Here is a 14,392-nt window from a genome sequence, read left to right on the forward strand (position 1 = left end):
TCCCGTGCAAGAGATAACAAGAAATACTAGCCCTAAATAATGATTAAAAACGCACTATGAATAAAACAAAAAATAAGGTCTCCATCAAACGCTAAACAGCGACCGCCGTTACTTTAGTCTGATGATAATATAATCAACCACAAAGCAGAAAACCTCTTTCCCGTATCTTTCGTATATCTCTTCTCTTGTCTTCTCTTCTTTTTTATAGCAGACAGCCAACCAGTTAGAAGTAAAAGAACAGACTCTTTGTATTCAAATACATATTGTCCTTGTAAAGCGAGATCTCCATACGCATACCGCCCAAGATGCAGATCAGAGTGGTATATTCTGCGAAGAGGAAAAGAGACAAGACTCGTGATGTGTATCCAATATAAAAAAAGAAAAACGACAATGGTATATGCTACAATACACACACTACACTCCGTGAAATGCAGCCCGCTCATACAAGACGCCACCGGGACTCCATTCCATCCGAATACGTTAAGGGTACCCTGGTCCCCCGGACCTTGAGAAACAAAAACAAAAACACAAGATCAAAATGCTATGAAGGATATCTAGAACAGGCAAGTATCGACGGCAAAAAGTCAATAGGCAGCAAGCAAATCAAGTAAAGCAATAAGGTGTGGCGGCGATACAGTCGCTGAACATGGGGAGTGATGCCGACAGGGACTCCGGACTCGGCTGAAAAGGAGAGCGAGTTTCGGAAAGATGGTGTCGAAAGGGAAGAAAAATGGCCAAGAAGTCCTCGAAGAGGTTGCGGAGGAGAGGCGGTGTTGTCAGTGGCAGCGAATCGGATGGCGAGGACGAGGCACTGTTGCATCGCGACACGATAGGTCAGGAGGGTGGTAGTAGTGCCGTTTGACTTATTCGAAACGACGTCAACAGACTGTACTGGGGGTTTGAGTGGGTGTCTGATGTTATGCAGGCCTCGAGATGGTGGAGAAGTGAGCATTTGAGTAGAGCCAGAGTGGGCGATATTGATTAGGCCCGGTAGGACTGCGCATGTGAGGAAATACGAGGATGTGGTGAAGGCTTGCAGGGTCAGGCTGCGCTAGTCGTTGCGCATGACCCAATGATCTGCTAGGACACCCTCACCTGGAGAAAACTTCCGCTGCAGCCAATCACCCCGCTTTCCTGACTCACGTATCGCACGTATCTCACGTACGCGGCATCTGGTGACTCTGCTGTTGAACAGATAGACTTCTCGCGATCCTGTTATCGCTGGTTTGCTCCCCAACGTTAACACTGCGAGAATAGTTCAGTGACTGGGATCCTGCAGAACTACCGGCGGTAGTCGCGGGGCCGTTGTCGAGATATGCTACCCCTACTGAAGATATGTCCCACGAGGCTCGACCGCTCTGACTGCCTAGATGCTGCTGGTACTGTTGCTGCGAAGCCTGCATGTGATGATGGCCCCCTGGCCAGTGCCCAGGTGTTTCGTGGGGGTTCTGGGGAAGTGAAACGCGAAGATCGGGAGGGCCGCCTTGAAGGGCCATCGACTTCTGGCTATGTGGAGAAAGCACTCGCGTGGGCATGTTACCCGCGTATGCCGTTGAAGATGTTGAACCTGTTATCGAGCGGGGCGAAATCGCCCCATGATGATCACTGGCATAAGAGAGGCCGGCAGATGAGCCTTCAGTCGCATAACCGGTCGAGCTGACTGGTGTGAGAAGCGCGGGCGCTGGAGGTAATGTTGACGCCGGGCCTGCAGACTGGTACCATGTCAGTACCATGTTAGCACCATAGAAGGGAATAACTTACGTATTTGCCAAAGATCTTTTTCAGAGCAGAGGCCAAGTCTTTCCAGTGGAAGACCTTGACATCCTTTTCAATATTGCGTGGCTTAGGGGTTGGGAAGGCCATGATGACTTTGAAAAACTCCTCGCTGTCTGACTTTCCCTTGGAGACAGTAACCGGATGGAATCCCTCCAAGTTTCTCCGTATCCTATTCTTCTCCTCCACCGTAAATTGGACCGCAACAAGTCTTTCCAAAAGATATATCGTATCAACACTGGTGACAAAGCAATCTTGCTTCTCTTCCCAATAGATGCAACTGATGCAGACGCTGTCCTGCGGTCGCTCGTCTACAGAGACCGGTTGAAACGTTGTGGTGATGGTACTTCCAGCTTGTGACCTCCGAAAATGTACTAGTCGTCTTTTCAAGTCCCACTCTTCTTCCGACCAGCTCTGGGCCATAGCGTCCAAATCACCGTTGATCTCAAGTTTAGCTTTGTGCGGGTAAAGTGCATATGCATTGAATTGTTGACCAGGGTGGGCCGCATGTGGAGTCGATGCAGGAATTGGGGTTTGCTGCAGTGTTGATGTTCTAATCAACCGTGGATTTGCAGAAGCTGCTGGTGAAGGCAGAGCAGATAAGGATGGTCGAGTGACACCTCCACTTGAGGGTATACCTGGGCTACGCACCATGTTCGAACTAACTGCTCCGTATGCAGGGCTCCAGCTCCCCACTTGTGGTGATTGCGCCTTCATTGTCGGGGGAGAAGCCGTGGCAGAATTCGAGTAACTATATGCAAGATGCCTTGTTGACGGTTGCGTCTGGTACCCACCTACAGACCGGTTGTATTGTGGTAGAAGATTGCCATACGAAGCACTCGGTTGCAGATACGGGGCATAGGAGCCACCATCTGCTGCGGAGTATCCATAGGTGCTAAACTCCTCTTTCGGTCGCAGTACTTGTATTGAAGCCCGTTTGATGGGACTCTGGAGCTCTGCAGACTCTGAAGAGATCTTCCTCTTCCTTGATAGATCTTGAGGCGTTTCGCTGCCGCCTTGTGTCGAACCGGACAGATATGTGAATTTGCCCACAGCGACTTTTCCCATCACATCTCCATCTCCGCTTTCCATAAACATATCTATTGGCACTTGTGCGCTTCCCCAGTTTGTGGCCGAGAAATGTGGAACCTCGGTTGTGACAGTGTACTGACACACGCCTCCCTGCTGACTGGCTTTCGCCAGCGAAGCCTGGCATTTCCGGTGACCAAACATTAAGAAGAATTCCGGCGTACTGCTTGTCATAAGCTCGTAGAGAGAAGTGATAGAAACATAGATTTTGGTATCCTCAGATCCCGAATGAGGAGAAAATGACTTGACCTCTGGAACTGGCGTAGATCCGACATTGAGATAAGGTCCAGACTGGTCATCGTAGGGCACATGGGCGTGGGTGTGGGCATGGACAGAATTGGCAGGGTAGGCCATTGGCGTCAACTGTGTTGTACTTTGGAAGCCCGGCGCAGTCGATGCAGGGACGGACAGGGACTGGGCCTCATACACCGGCGATGCGTAGGGAAATGGGCCTTCAGTATATGTCCGGCCAGTATTATAGCCTGGAGCGGTCAGTACAGTAGATGCGATGCGATTTCAGATAGGACTTTTGGATTTGAAAAATCAAGAATTGCTACAAGGTGACCAAATGCGGACATTCACTCACCATGAGATTGGGTATTTGCTGGTTTCCCGTAGGCAGACATGGAAAGGAGATCGTTGGGAGAATCCACCCTAGCCACAAGGGCTCCCTCGTACCCTGCTTCGTGGAAGGCTGCACTCTCGGGCGAGGCGTAGGATTCGTCCAGGATTATAGGTCTATGAGACGAGAGAGGCTCAGGCTGCAACAAATGAGTCAGTCAGTAAAAAGGCGAAAGAGGCGAAAGAACGACAAAATGTAGGCAACAATGCAATGATTTCTACTTACGTCGAACAAACTGTACGTAGAGTATGCCAGCTTGACGGTTGGGAGAGGGATAGATATTGATTCTTGGAAAACAAACGATAGCAGTAGGGGCTCAAGCAGATCTCAAATCGTGCAAGTGCCAGCCGTTCAAATCGAGTGGTGGAGTAGCAAATCCGACGTTTCTGGTCCATGAAAGGTGGGCAGGTAGAGCAGAAGCTGTATAACTCGGAGATCAAGAAGCTGCTATGCCTCAAGGTAAGGTGTATGAGGAAGGGATGGGTTTAAGTGGGGAGAAAGCGGTTGAAGGCACAAGAATGGCCCGGGATATGCGGTGTGTGAATTCGAACGGCTTTCATCCAAAGTCCAAATAGTTAAGGTAGCTGACGAGGTTACCGCTGCCGAAGTCGATATTGATATCAATGTCAATTATTGGTCAATAACACTTTCTCTACCTCTCGATACTACCAGTGAAGTACTCTCAGGTTTCGACGGCCGAGCAGCTAACGAGCGATGCCGAGAACTTAAAGCGAGAGTTGGAGTAGATGGCGTTAGTCGAAGAGCTTGGATCCCCAACTAGCGATTAACGTTAGAGTTGTTGATTAAAGTTGTCACTGGCTGCCGTCTTGTAATGTCGAGCGAGTCTCGGGAAGCTGAAACTAGAGAATAAAGTATTCCCAGCGGATGGATTTTCTAAGTCATCAAAGTAAGTCAGTCGGGACGTGCGAGATGTGTATGTATGTGTAGGTGTAGGTGTGGGTGTGCGCGCGGAGTGCTCTTGAAATCGCTAAAAGCAGACAGGCAGTCTTGAATCGATGAGGACGCGATGCGAGTTGCCCGCGCGCCACCAGGACTGAAAGAATGCACGTACAGTACTGGATGCAGACAAAGAGTTGAAGCTTTTGACGTTCGCTAGATTGACCGGGTCCCTAGAGCATATGCAGCCTCCCGTTGAAGATGAACCTGTTCGCATGGGATCTGAGAGTCAGTTCATGTCATTACGGTCCAACTCGTGTATGTTCATGTTCATGCTCGCAAGTGCCGATGACTTTCAAAGAAATGCTGCTGGGGGCCGGTGGGGGGTGTGTAGAGGGCAGGCAGGCATATGTACACATGCCTTCATCGTGTTGAAGGTTGGAGCAAGTGCTCCTACAGTGACAGATGACTTTGATGTACAGGGATGCAAGGGATGAATGGCAATGAGAGAGAGGGAGGGCAAAGTGCACGTACTGCTAGTAGAATAGGTGGGGTCCAGTTCAAATGTGGTATGGCCTACTTCCGGCTCCAGTAGTAGTGCTAAAATGGCAAGTAGCGCTAGGCCAGGCAACGACAGGGAAGCTGGAGGGCTGGAGGGCTGGAAGGGTCGAGTAGATGAGAACTGAACTTCCCACTCAAGTCTCGCGATCGCGTAAAGGGCGGCTGATGGATCTGAATATGGTCACACCAAGCGAGTGGGCGAGGCTTGCCGCGTCTCTGGAAGGCTGGGGGAAATAAATGCCCTGCTGTCAATTCTCACAGAGATCCCAAGTACTCTATCTGAAATGATTACGACTTCTATACCATCAAACTCATGTCGAATGTGGATATACGTCTGACTAGTCTGGTCCAAACAGAAGGTCCAAGGCAGTTGCTAGCGGGTTTGCCTCACTTGTTGCTTCCCTTTCTTCTGGGATTTTCGGATTTATTCCTGTATCGAGCTGGGGTGAAGAGGGGCAGTCCTTTGAGGTTGGAGGCTGTGAGGCAGTCGTAAGCCTCGACTCGAGAATGCGAAGACTGGCGTGGCGGAAGTTTAATAGGACGATGCAGTTAAGGTAACGAGTATACGCAACGACGAGCTAATCAGTGATTAATGTTATTCGAGGGTATCATAAAGATCAGAGTTTTCCGTCCAAAAGAAATAAAAAGAGGCGTGTTCTTGAAGGTGGAAGCGGGCGATGGAGGTGTATCCCTTTCTTGCCAAGAAGTAAAGTCGACTGAAGCATCGAGTTTACAAGTCAAGTATGTCTGTGTATGTAAGATGGTTGTTCGAGGCCGATTACTCGGCGATCTAGAGCTAGGCCAAGCAGGCTCAAGGAGGAACTGGAGGGCAGTTAAGCGCGCAGTGAGTGGGTGGGTGGTGGCTGTCTTCCTGGTGTGGTGTGGTGTAGTGATGGTCGTCCTCGAGTATGCAAAGCCACAACGATGCTCGTTGATGGACAGGCTATCGAGTCCCGTGGCCGGCGTCAGTCTGGCAAGGCATGGCACACAACAACAAAAGAGAAGAAGCTGTCAGTTTGTGAGGTAAGGTAGGTAGGTAACTTGCTTGAGCCAACGGGAATATTCCTGGCACTGGACCAAAAGGGGTGGTCTTTTGGAGCATTTCCGTGGCGCGACATGACTTCTCTCACCCAAAGTTCTTCCAGGGTACAAGGAGGCTAATTGTTAGTGATGTTACAAGGGTTATGATGTCCACTTATCCAGGGGTGGAGGGAAGGGGAAGGGAAAGGGAAGGCAAGGACATGGGGGGAAGGCTGGGAAGCATGGAATGGGAGATCTGTACCGTCCAGTCCATACGAAGGTTGAGAGAGAGAAAAGGGATCGGAGCTTTTTGGTGGCTCATGGATGGATGCACGCCCAAGCTATCGAAACAGGCATGGCTCGCTATAGAAGTCCCTGCATGGTGGCCCAACATTGCTAGAGCTCCCCAATAAAGCAGTCCAACGGGCTCCACAATGCATCACTCCGTACCTCCGTACCTACAGTACCTACGTGTATCTCCGTACAGTACAGTACGAGTATCTCCGTACAGTACGAGTATGCTATACTTCCCGGCGGGCCTGCGAACTTTCTTTTTATTTTCAAAGTCCCACGGCTTTTAGCACAGTAATAATAGCAATCATTTGTTTATACCGAGTAAGGTAGGTAGGTAGGTAGGTACCTTTGATATTAATTATTAAGCAGATTAATCAGAGGTTAATCAGATGGCATGCAGCAAGCAGCACCACCAACAACAACATGCTCCAGGAATCCCACTTCCAAACCATGCGCATACATGCTGCTGCACAAATCGATGCGATGCCTCTCCGTATCTTTTCATCCAGGCTCTCGGAGCCCATGTTACCTCAACGTCACCCTGTGCCTGTCACCCCTTCTGGCGCCGGTAAAGTGAGACGATCGCCCCGGCACTTGAGTCCCACACAACCAGACGAAGCCAACGGGCATGGATGTACGGAATATCGAGATTCTGCGCTCAATCAATCTACCACATCCCAAACCTTGGAGTGCAGCAGTGCTTTAGCCCAGCCGTCGCGGCTGCTCCCTCCATTCTGGCGGCTACGGGGAATGGACGGCAGGCAGGGTAGGCTCACTAACAACTTGCGCAAAGATACATTCTTTCTTCCACTAGTTCAAGTCTTCGTTCCCGCGCAGGGTAGGCTTTCTTTATTTTGCACGATTCTCAGGCTGGGCTGGGCCAGAAAGGGCACCGTGTACGGTTGGCGGAAGCGCGAAAAAGTCAATATCTCCAATCAGGGTCTTCTGCCTTGCTGATCGCATCAACTAGAGCAGCCAAAAGTGTCCGGAAGAGGTAGCGGGTAGAGCAGCTGTCCACCAATATTCGAATATATCTGACGCCTTTTGATAGTGGTTGCGAACTGCGAGAGGTGGTGCAGCACGACGAATCACGACAGCAGAGGTGCAGGGAAAGATCGACGCCTGGATGCCCTCGCGGGTATGTCGGGTCATGCTCAGATTACTGGACAGATGCAAAGACCAGGGACTCCTTGTACCGCTGAGGCGCCACAACGACAGGCATCTTCGGCCAGTCTCCCGAGAGCCTAGAGGTGTCGCTTTGTCTACCTACTATACCGTGTAGGGTACACTATACACAAGATCCCGCCTTTCTCATAGCTGCGAGGTGTACCTCCCTCCGTACCACCGCTCTCAGAGAACTTACTCATGTTTCCAGAAGGGTTGCTCACCGCTGCCGTACACTTCCTTGAAGGTTGCATTCTTCATCTTGCATCGCATCGCATTATCCCGTTATGGCGCATCCAGACGTGTCACCGGAGGCGAAGGGGTCACCGCCGCCTATAGACTTCGTAATGAACTTGCCTCTCATTGGCAGCACACCCCCTCATCGTGGGGATGCGGTCGTCATGTGAGCTATGTATAGCCACTGGGAGAGGCGCAAGACAGACGATCATGCGAGAGCTGAACCAGAGGCGATCGATAGGGAATATTCTACGAGTAGGCTTTATCTTGCTTTGCAGCTTCGACGGCGGTTCTCCTCAAGAATATTCGCGTTTCTTGTGGCTGAGGTCCCTGGAATTTTACCCCAGTCTCATCGTGCAAATACCCTGTACTTTGTCAGCTGAATACGGAGTACTGCATGGTAAGGTTTTCAGCCACAGGGACTGATGTGGCTCCTATTAAATTAATTTGCTTTCGTTGTTTAATTTTACAGCATTTTCTTTCTTCCTTGCAAACGTTCACTTTTCTTTTTTTTTTTCTTTCGTCTTGAAAGTTTTATTCTCCGCGTTTGTACACTGTACCTCCGTACAGGGGGGTAGCCTCGTAGCCCCTAAGCCTACTGTAGGTACTAGCAGAGGAGGGGAGGAGGACAAGGACAAACAACCTTGAAACCTTAAATGAAGCGAGAGCTGCCTAGGTACGAAGTACGGGACGGCTCAGGACGGGTACTATTGCATCTATCTATCTTAGTTATGTATATTCTCAGAAGCCTGTCTCATGAAGGGCGATCATTTTGATGGCAGAATACAAATTTCGAAATGCTTCAACAGGTCTCCAAGTTTTGGTCATATACTTGTTGCGGTCGTTTTTTGTTGAGGCTAGCTAGGCGGGGCGGGCTCGGCGGGTAAGGTTGTGCACGGCGTCACCAGTTGGTTACACAAATGCAAGGTCCCATTTATTTTACCAACAATTTCTCGAATCCCCAAGTACTTGAATTTCGGATCAGGTGAGGGATCACAAAAGCAGCGGTTTAAAGTTACGATCGTCCAGTCTCGGTTGATTTCAAGTTAGTACGTAAGGCGTCGCCTCATCGGTCGTACAGTAACGGCGTAACATCATCATCAACATCAACATCATCATCATCATCATCATCATCATCATCATCATCATGATAACGTTGGAGCATGGCCATGGACGACGATAAATAGTGGCTTGCATTTTATAGCGGTGAGGATCAAGTATATCTAAGACTCGGATCTCCCCGATTTGGGCTAGTAGCATCTGCATCTTCTCAGATCGGACTGACAAGTCGTATGCCAAAGTCCCTCTCGACCTTCATTTCACTACTAGCGTCTTGATCGATGGGCAATGTCCGTACAGTAGCAGGCATACTTACTCACATTATCATAAAACAGGCTTCTTGCAGATACTCTGACGGCCCGATGCCGGAGTAGTCGGTAGGTTCCGATTCTGGGCAGAACGCCATGGAGGCATAATCGCCTGTTCCCAAATATCATCTCTTTCATGTCTTTCTTATCACATTTCTTTCAAGCTACAAATGGTGTCTTGGTTCCTGTATCTCGTCTCAACCAAGACGGCGGGATACCTCCCATCTTGGTTCCTGCCTCAAGCCGCTTCGGTACCTGGATGTTGGTCTCCCCACATGCAAGACATCTCGCACACTCTCTTCACACATGGAGCTTACGCCGAAAGGCTTCTTACATTTAAGCATGCGAACCTTCTGACTTGCGCTGAAAGCAACGAACTGCTGGCCTGTGCAAACACCCGTCCACGTGGAAGTCCATGCAGCAACCCAATACTAAGGGTATTCGCAATAACTAGCACTACTGTTGGTTTAGGCCACAGGCTATGTTTTCTCGGCCTTTCTGGAGAAATGAGGCTTGTTCACAGATTATGATAATCACTACAGTATCCAAACTTTGGATAGCCTGACAGTGCTTTTTCTATGTCCTGAGAGTTGCGGCTTTATACTGGTCTGAATGTGAGCAATATTGATCCACTTATGCGCAAAATCGGTACGATCTCACTGCATCCTGACGATATCTCTTGATCGTGGAGCTGGGGGATGTGCGATTTACGAGCCTTGTTTCGGATATAATCAAGCTGAACGAAGTTCATTCGTTTCCTGGGTATTTCGGTAATATACTAAAATGAATCAGGGGAAGCTCTGGATCCATATCTTTCAGATTTTCGAGAGACATTGCGTTTTGAAATGTTTCGTGCGTATTTCCTTTGACTAGATAACCAGATCGCCGTACCTGCATCTTACTACTTTTTAGGTCTGAGCCTCCAATCAATGAAGCTAAAGCACTGGTATTTGCTTTTTCATACACTACTTTTCTCCCTTAGACTGGGGGACGATATACCAAATTCAAAGGTTCTCCTTCTCACAAGCATGAGTACCTTTTCCTCAACCTAGCCGGAGGTCAAGAAGTTTCTATTGATCCCCATCTTTTTCCTGAACCCATCTCTTGCTGCTTCTGACATTGAATTGTCGTTAAATTTGCTCCTGGATGCAAGGTCGATGCACTGTAACGCTAATACGTCTGTGCCTCTCAGGTACACATTGGTCTAAAGAATAGCCGGATACTCCCCCCTTTTCATTGGTTCATGTAGTCATAATGTATGCACTACCACATAACTTGCACTACAGTACTGCACTTCGTACAAACCCCGCTCTCAAATCCTGAAACGTCATTCTTCCCCAGAAATAAACACCTGCATTGAAACAAGCGAAATCTTTGATCCCTGGCAACTCTTGCCCACTTCCTTATTCTGCCAACAAGCAAGTTGTATCGAAACACTCCACAACTGGACATCAACCCCAACCATGACGATCAACATGTCCGGCCCTGAAAATCATCGTCCCGCCCGTAGCGAGCAGCAACAAGAACCCCCTAATGCGGTCTTGATCCCCATACACACCTCTGGCACAAACGCCACTCCCTCTCCCACCTCAAACTCCACCACCACCGCCGCCGACCCAAACCCACTCCCCTCAAATTCCATAGAGCAGAAAACCTCACCTGCCGGCCGCGTATACTTCGTCAACCATGCCACGCGCACAAACACATGGTATGATCCGCGGACGCAGCTGGGACTGCCTGCTGGATGGGAGGAGAGGATGAATAATGGGGGTAGGAAGTATTTCGTTGATCATAGTACGAGGACGACTACTTGGAGTGATCCGAGGGAATCGTAACCGTGTGCGCGTGGGGCTGGATAGCCATAGCGGGTTTGTCTTAAAGGGAGGTGTTTGGTTGGCAAAGCGTCGGGCGGTATAGGGGTTTTTTGTTTCCGAGTGGCGTTGGATTGGTTGGTTCTTGTGCTGCAGAATATATGGAGGTGGAGTTACTGTGGCAGAAGAAGAATGAAGTGGAGTTTTGCATTTCCATGATAAGTCAAATACGGATATACTTATAATACTATTCAAGGTAAGTAACAACAGGCAGGCAAAGAGGAATAAGAAGAGCTATAGTGATACTTCCATACTAATACTACTATATGCTCGCTCCATTCTCGTTGCAAATTTCAACCTCGAAACCAAATCTGGATTCAGCTGCCTTTTGTTGTTTTAATGCTGTATGCAATTTTTCTTGTTTTTGAAAACAGCTTATATACTCATACGCAATTGTTACGCGGCCCTTTCGATGTTCAGCGTATACTGACATTTCCATATCAGACGATTCCTCGACTAAAAAGGAGACATTTGGAGATAAACAGCGCCTAAAGTTTCACACTTCAAGAATCCTAAACTACCTACCTACCTGTACTAGTCATATATCTGCTTGAGAACGAGCGTACTGCCCGTAAATCATGCCACGGAATAGTCTGTTTGGCTTTAGGGAATTCTTTCTTGCTCGTCGAAAAGTGAGCCGGGTAATGAGGAAGGGTAGATTCGATTGATGTTACTGTACCTCGCCATAAAAACACGTTCGGATTCGAAAATATATATACCAGTATCATCAGGAAAGTTCCCTCGCATGGCTCGTCAACGCAAGCGTCCCCAATCCAATCACTCGGGAGTATATATTTAAATCACGTATTCGGCTCCAACATCGCATTAAGCTCAAGCCTCTTCCACAACCCCAAATGCCTCCACGGATCAATCAACACTCCAGCTAGCCTCCTCCCCCTTGCCTCTGCACCGACACACAGGCGGGCCGAGTTTCACGAACGTACGGTTCTTCGCCGTTGTGAAAGGTTGTCTTCTTGTCCGTTTCATATATCGGGTCTGGGGCGGAGAACCCTTCTTCTGCACTGCGTGCGGGCGCTTCTTCTCCTGGCGGGGCGTCGCAAATGGACTCTGGAGCTAGGTGGGGGGGGTGTGGAGATGGAATGAGGCGGATTGTGCCTATTGGCTTTGGGGGTGGGAGGGTTTGGGAATCTGAATCTGAATCTGACGAGGAGAGTATGGATGGGCAGCCGAGATTGACATGAGCGCGCATCGTCGGTATCGGTGTGGTGTTTTAGCGGGACTGCTTTTTTGCTCGCGGACGAAGACTTTCCCGCGGACGGATAGCGCGTCGAGGAAGGTTTGGGGGGTTGGTAATGATGGCTGTTGTGAAGCTAGGATAGAGCGGTTGAAAGTGTGAAGGAATGGGCGAGGTGGAGGTTGCAAGACGAGGGTGGGTGGGATATCAGCCTACGTCGTATCGGTAGATGGGACGAAGCTGATTTGAAATATACTTAGGGAATAACACCTTGTAGCTGCTATCGAGTAGTTTCCTTGGGTCCCTGTTGGACGGCGAGGGCGTAGTATACATAATAAGCCGTGAGTCACGGTATACGTATGTGCAGGAGTGAGCGACATGATAATCTTCAATTTTACCCTGAATTTTACCCTCCAGTATTAGCTACGAGACGATTATAATGATTACAAGGTCGGTTTACTGTTTTCCTTATTCGAAAAATATATGGGCTATCTCACCCGAGATTTGGTGAGAGCACTTCATCGCCTGCTCTCAATTAGCGAGTCTCCCCCCTTTCTCTCGAGACGAGCCCCTAATTAGGCATTTACAAGCGGTCGCCTATAATTCCCATTGACTGTTCTTCTGATAACAGCTTTTGACCTGTCTTGTCTGCTTTATGGCTTGGGACTTGCTAACATGGGAAACTTGCACTAGGCAAATGTATTGTGCTTCATGTGTCTATACTTATTCACGTGATCACTGTAACGGTATATAAAAATTAGGACCACCTACAATTCTGTCCGTGTGATTTGTATAATATTATATAGGGACGTATTAATAGGTTTTTAAGCCTATCTTCAACTAAAAGCCTACTCTCAGCTACATAGCTTGATCCACGTGACTTCCTGCCACTCACTCAGAAGTGGGATAACGGCATACCCTTTCACAATCTCTATTTACACTCATCTAATATCTCACTCCAACTTATCTTGTTAAAGTCTCACAACATGGGATCCCTCACCCCACCCCCCTCCAAAATGCTCCAGATATCCGCCTCCGGCACGCCCTCCCAAATCGGCTTTTCCCACGGCACTCTCGCCTCCACCCACATCGCCCGCTCCCTCACATTCTACAGTGCTCTTTTCCTCAAAAAATGCACCATGGACTGGCCGGCCGTAAAAGGCTTCGCCATGCAATATCACCCCTTCCTCTCTGCCAATTTCCCGCAATATGTCGAGGAGATGGAGGGGGTAGCCAAGGGTGCCGGGAAGGAATATGCGGATATCCTGGCGCTGAATGTGAGGACTGAGATTGCGTTTGGGGCTTACACTGATGGGTGTACTGCTATTTCTTGGAAATCCACGGATAAGTCTTATTTGGGGCAGAATTGGGATTGGGATACTGTGTGAGTAGGCCCGGCCCCACCTTCATCTTGATTTCTGGGGTGAAGAGAAGGGAAGTCCGGCGGGGGTGCTGATGAGGACGATATTTATAGGCAATCCGAGAATTTGATTTGTTTAAAGATTGTTAAAGGAGATGGTCTGACGATGCAGATGATTACCGAAGCGGGGATAATTGGGAAGATAGGTATGAATAGTCACGGTGTGGGATGTACTTTGAACGCCGTGACTGCGAAAGGAGTTTCGTTCTCCAAACTGCCCTGTCATCTTGCCCTCCGCTCTGTCCTGGACTCTTCGTCCCGGGCAGAGGCGATAGCTACTCTTGAGAAATGGGGCGTGGCGAGCTCTTGCCATATTCTGGTAGCTGATACAACGGGCGGCACGGGGCTGGAGTGTAGCAGCGAAGATATTGTGCAGTTAGTGATGGATGAGGTGGGTGTGGTGGCGCATACTAATCATTATGTTTTGCCGCACAAGAAAGGAGTCGTGGAGAAGGTGTGGTTGCCTGATACAAACTTTAGGTTGCGGAAAGCTGGGGAGTCATTGAAAGGGAAGCAGCCGAGTGACGATGTGCTGTGGGAAATTTTTAGGGATGAAGTTGAGGAGGATGGCGCGAGTATTTGTAGGAAACAGACAGAAGTGGCTGGACCGAATGCTCTTGCTACGCTTTTCGGAATTGTGATGGATTTGGGGGAGAAAAAGGCAGAAGTGTTGGTGGGGAGGCCAATTGAACCTACTGAAAAATTGGTGTTCAGCTTGTAGATATAAAAATTGGAATCAAGTTTGAAGAAATCGTTTCGTCAAGGAGCAATAATGATTTGTAGAAGCAATGCTTCGTAAATTCTTGATTCATAAGATCATAACGCTTATTATGCTCTGCAACTGAGTAAATACAATCGTCCCTTTGACTCCAACGCTATGCT

At 48.9% G+C, this 14,392-nt stretch overlaps 2 protein-coding genes across 2 annotated transcripts; one reads left to right on the forward strand and one right to left on the reverse strand.

The window, feature by feature from the left end:
* Positions 1 to 1,157: 1,157 nt before the first annotated feature.
* LHYA1_G000714 (uncharacterized protein) lies at positions 1,158 to 3,879 on the reverse strand (the record flags this gene model as incomplete). The annotated part of the gene is made up of 4 exons (XM_031145705.1): positions 1,158 to 1,712; positions 1,762 to 3,344; positions 3,449 to 3,623; positions 3,721 to 3,879. The coding sequence occupies 4 exons, from the start codon at positions 3,877 to 3,879 to the stop codon at positions 1,158 to 1,160; spliced, it is 2,472 nt and encodes an 823-aa protein (XP_031009013.1).
* A 9,227-nt stretch (positions 3,880 to 13,106) lies between these two features.
* penDE_0 (Acyl-coenzyme A:6-aminopenicillanic-acid-acyltransferase 40 kDa form) lies at positions 13,107 to 14,231 on the forward strand (the record flags this gene model as incomplete). The annotated part of the gene is made up of 2 exons (XM_031145706.1): positions 13,107 to 13,474; positions 13,520 to 14,231. 2 exons carry the CDS (start codon positions 13,107 to 13,109, stop codon positions 14,229 to 14,231), a joined length of 1,080 nt encoding a protein of 359 aa, XP_031009048.1.
* Between the last annotated feature and the right edge of the window lie 161 nt (positions 14,232 to 14,392).

The sequence above is a fragment of the Lachnellula hyalina genome (assembly GCF_007821495.1).
Source record: "Lachnellula hyalina strain CBS 185.66 chromosome Unknown contig00009, whole genome shotgun sequence".
Taxonomy (NCBI): Eukaryota; Fungi; Ascomycota; class Leotiomycetes; order Helotiales; family Lachnaceae; genus Lachnellula; species Lachnellula hyalina.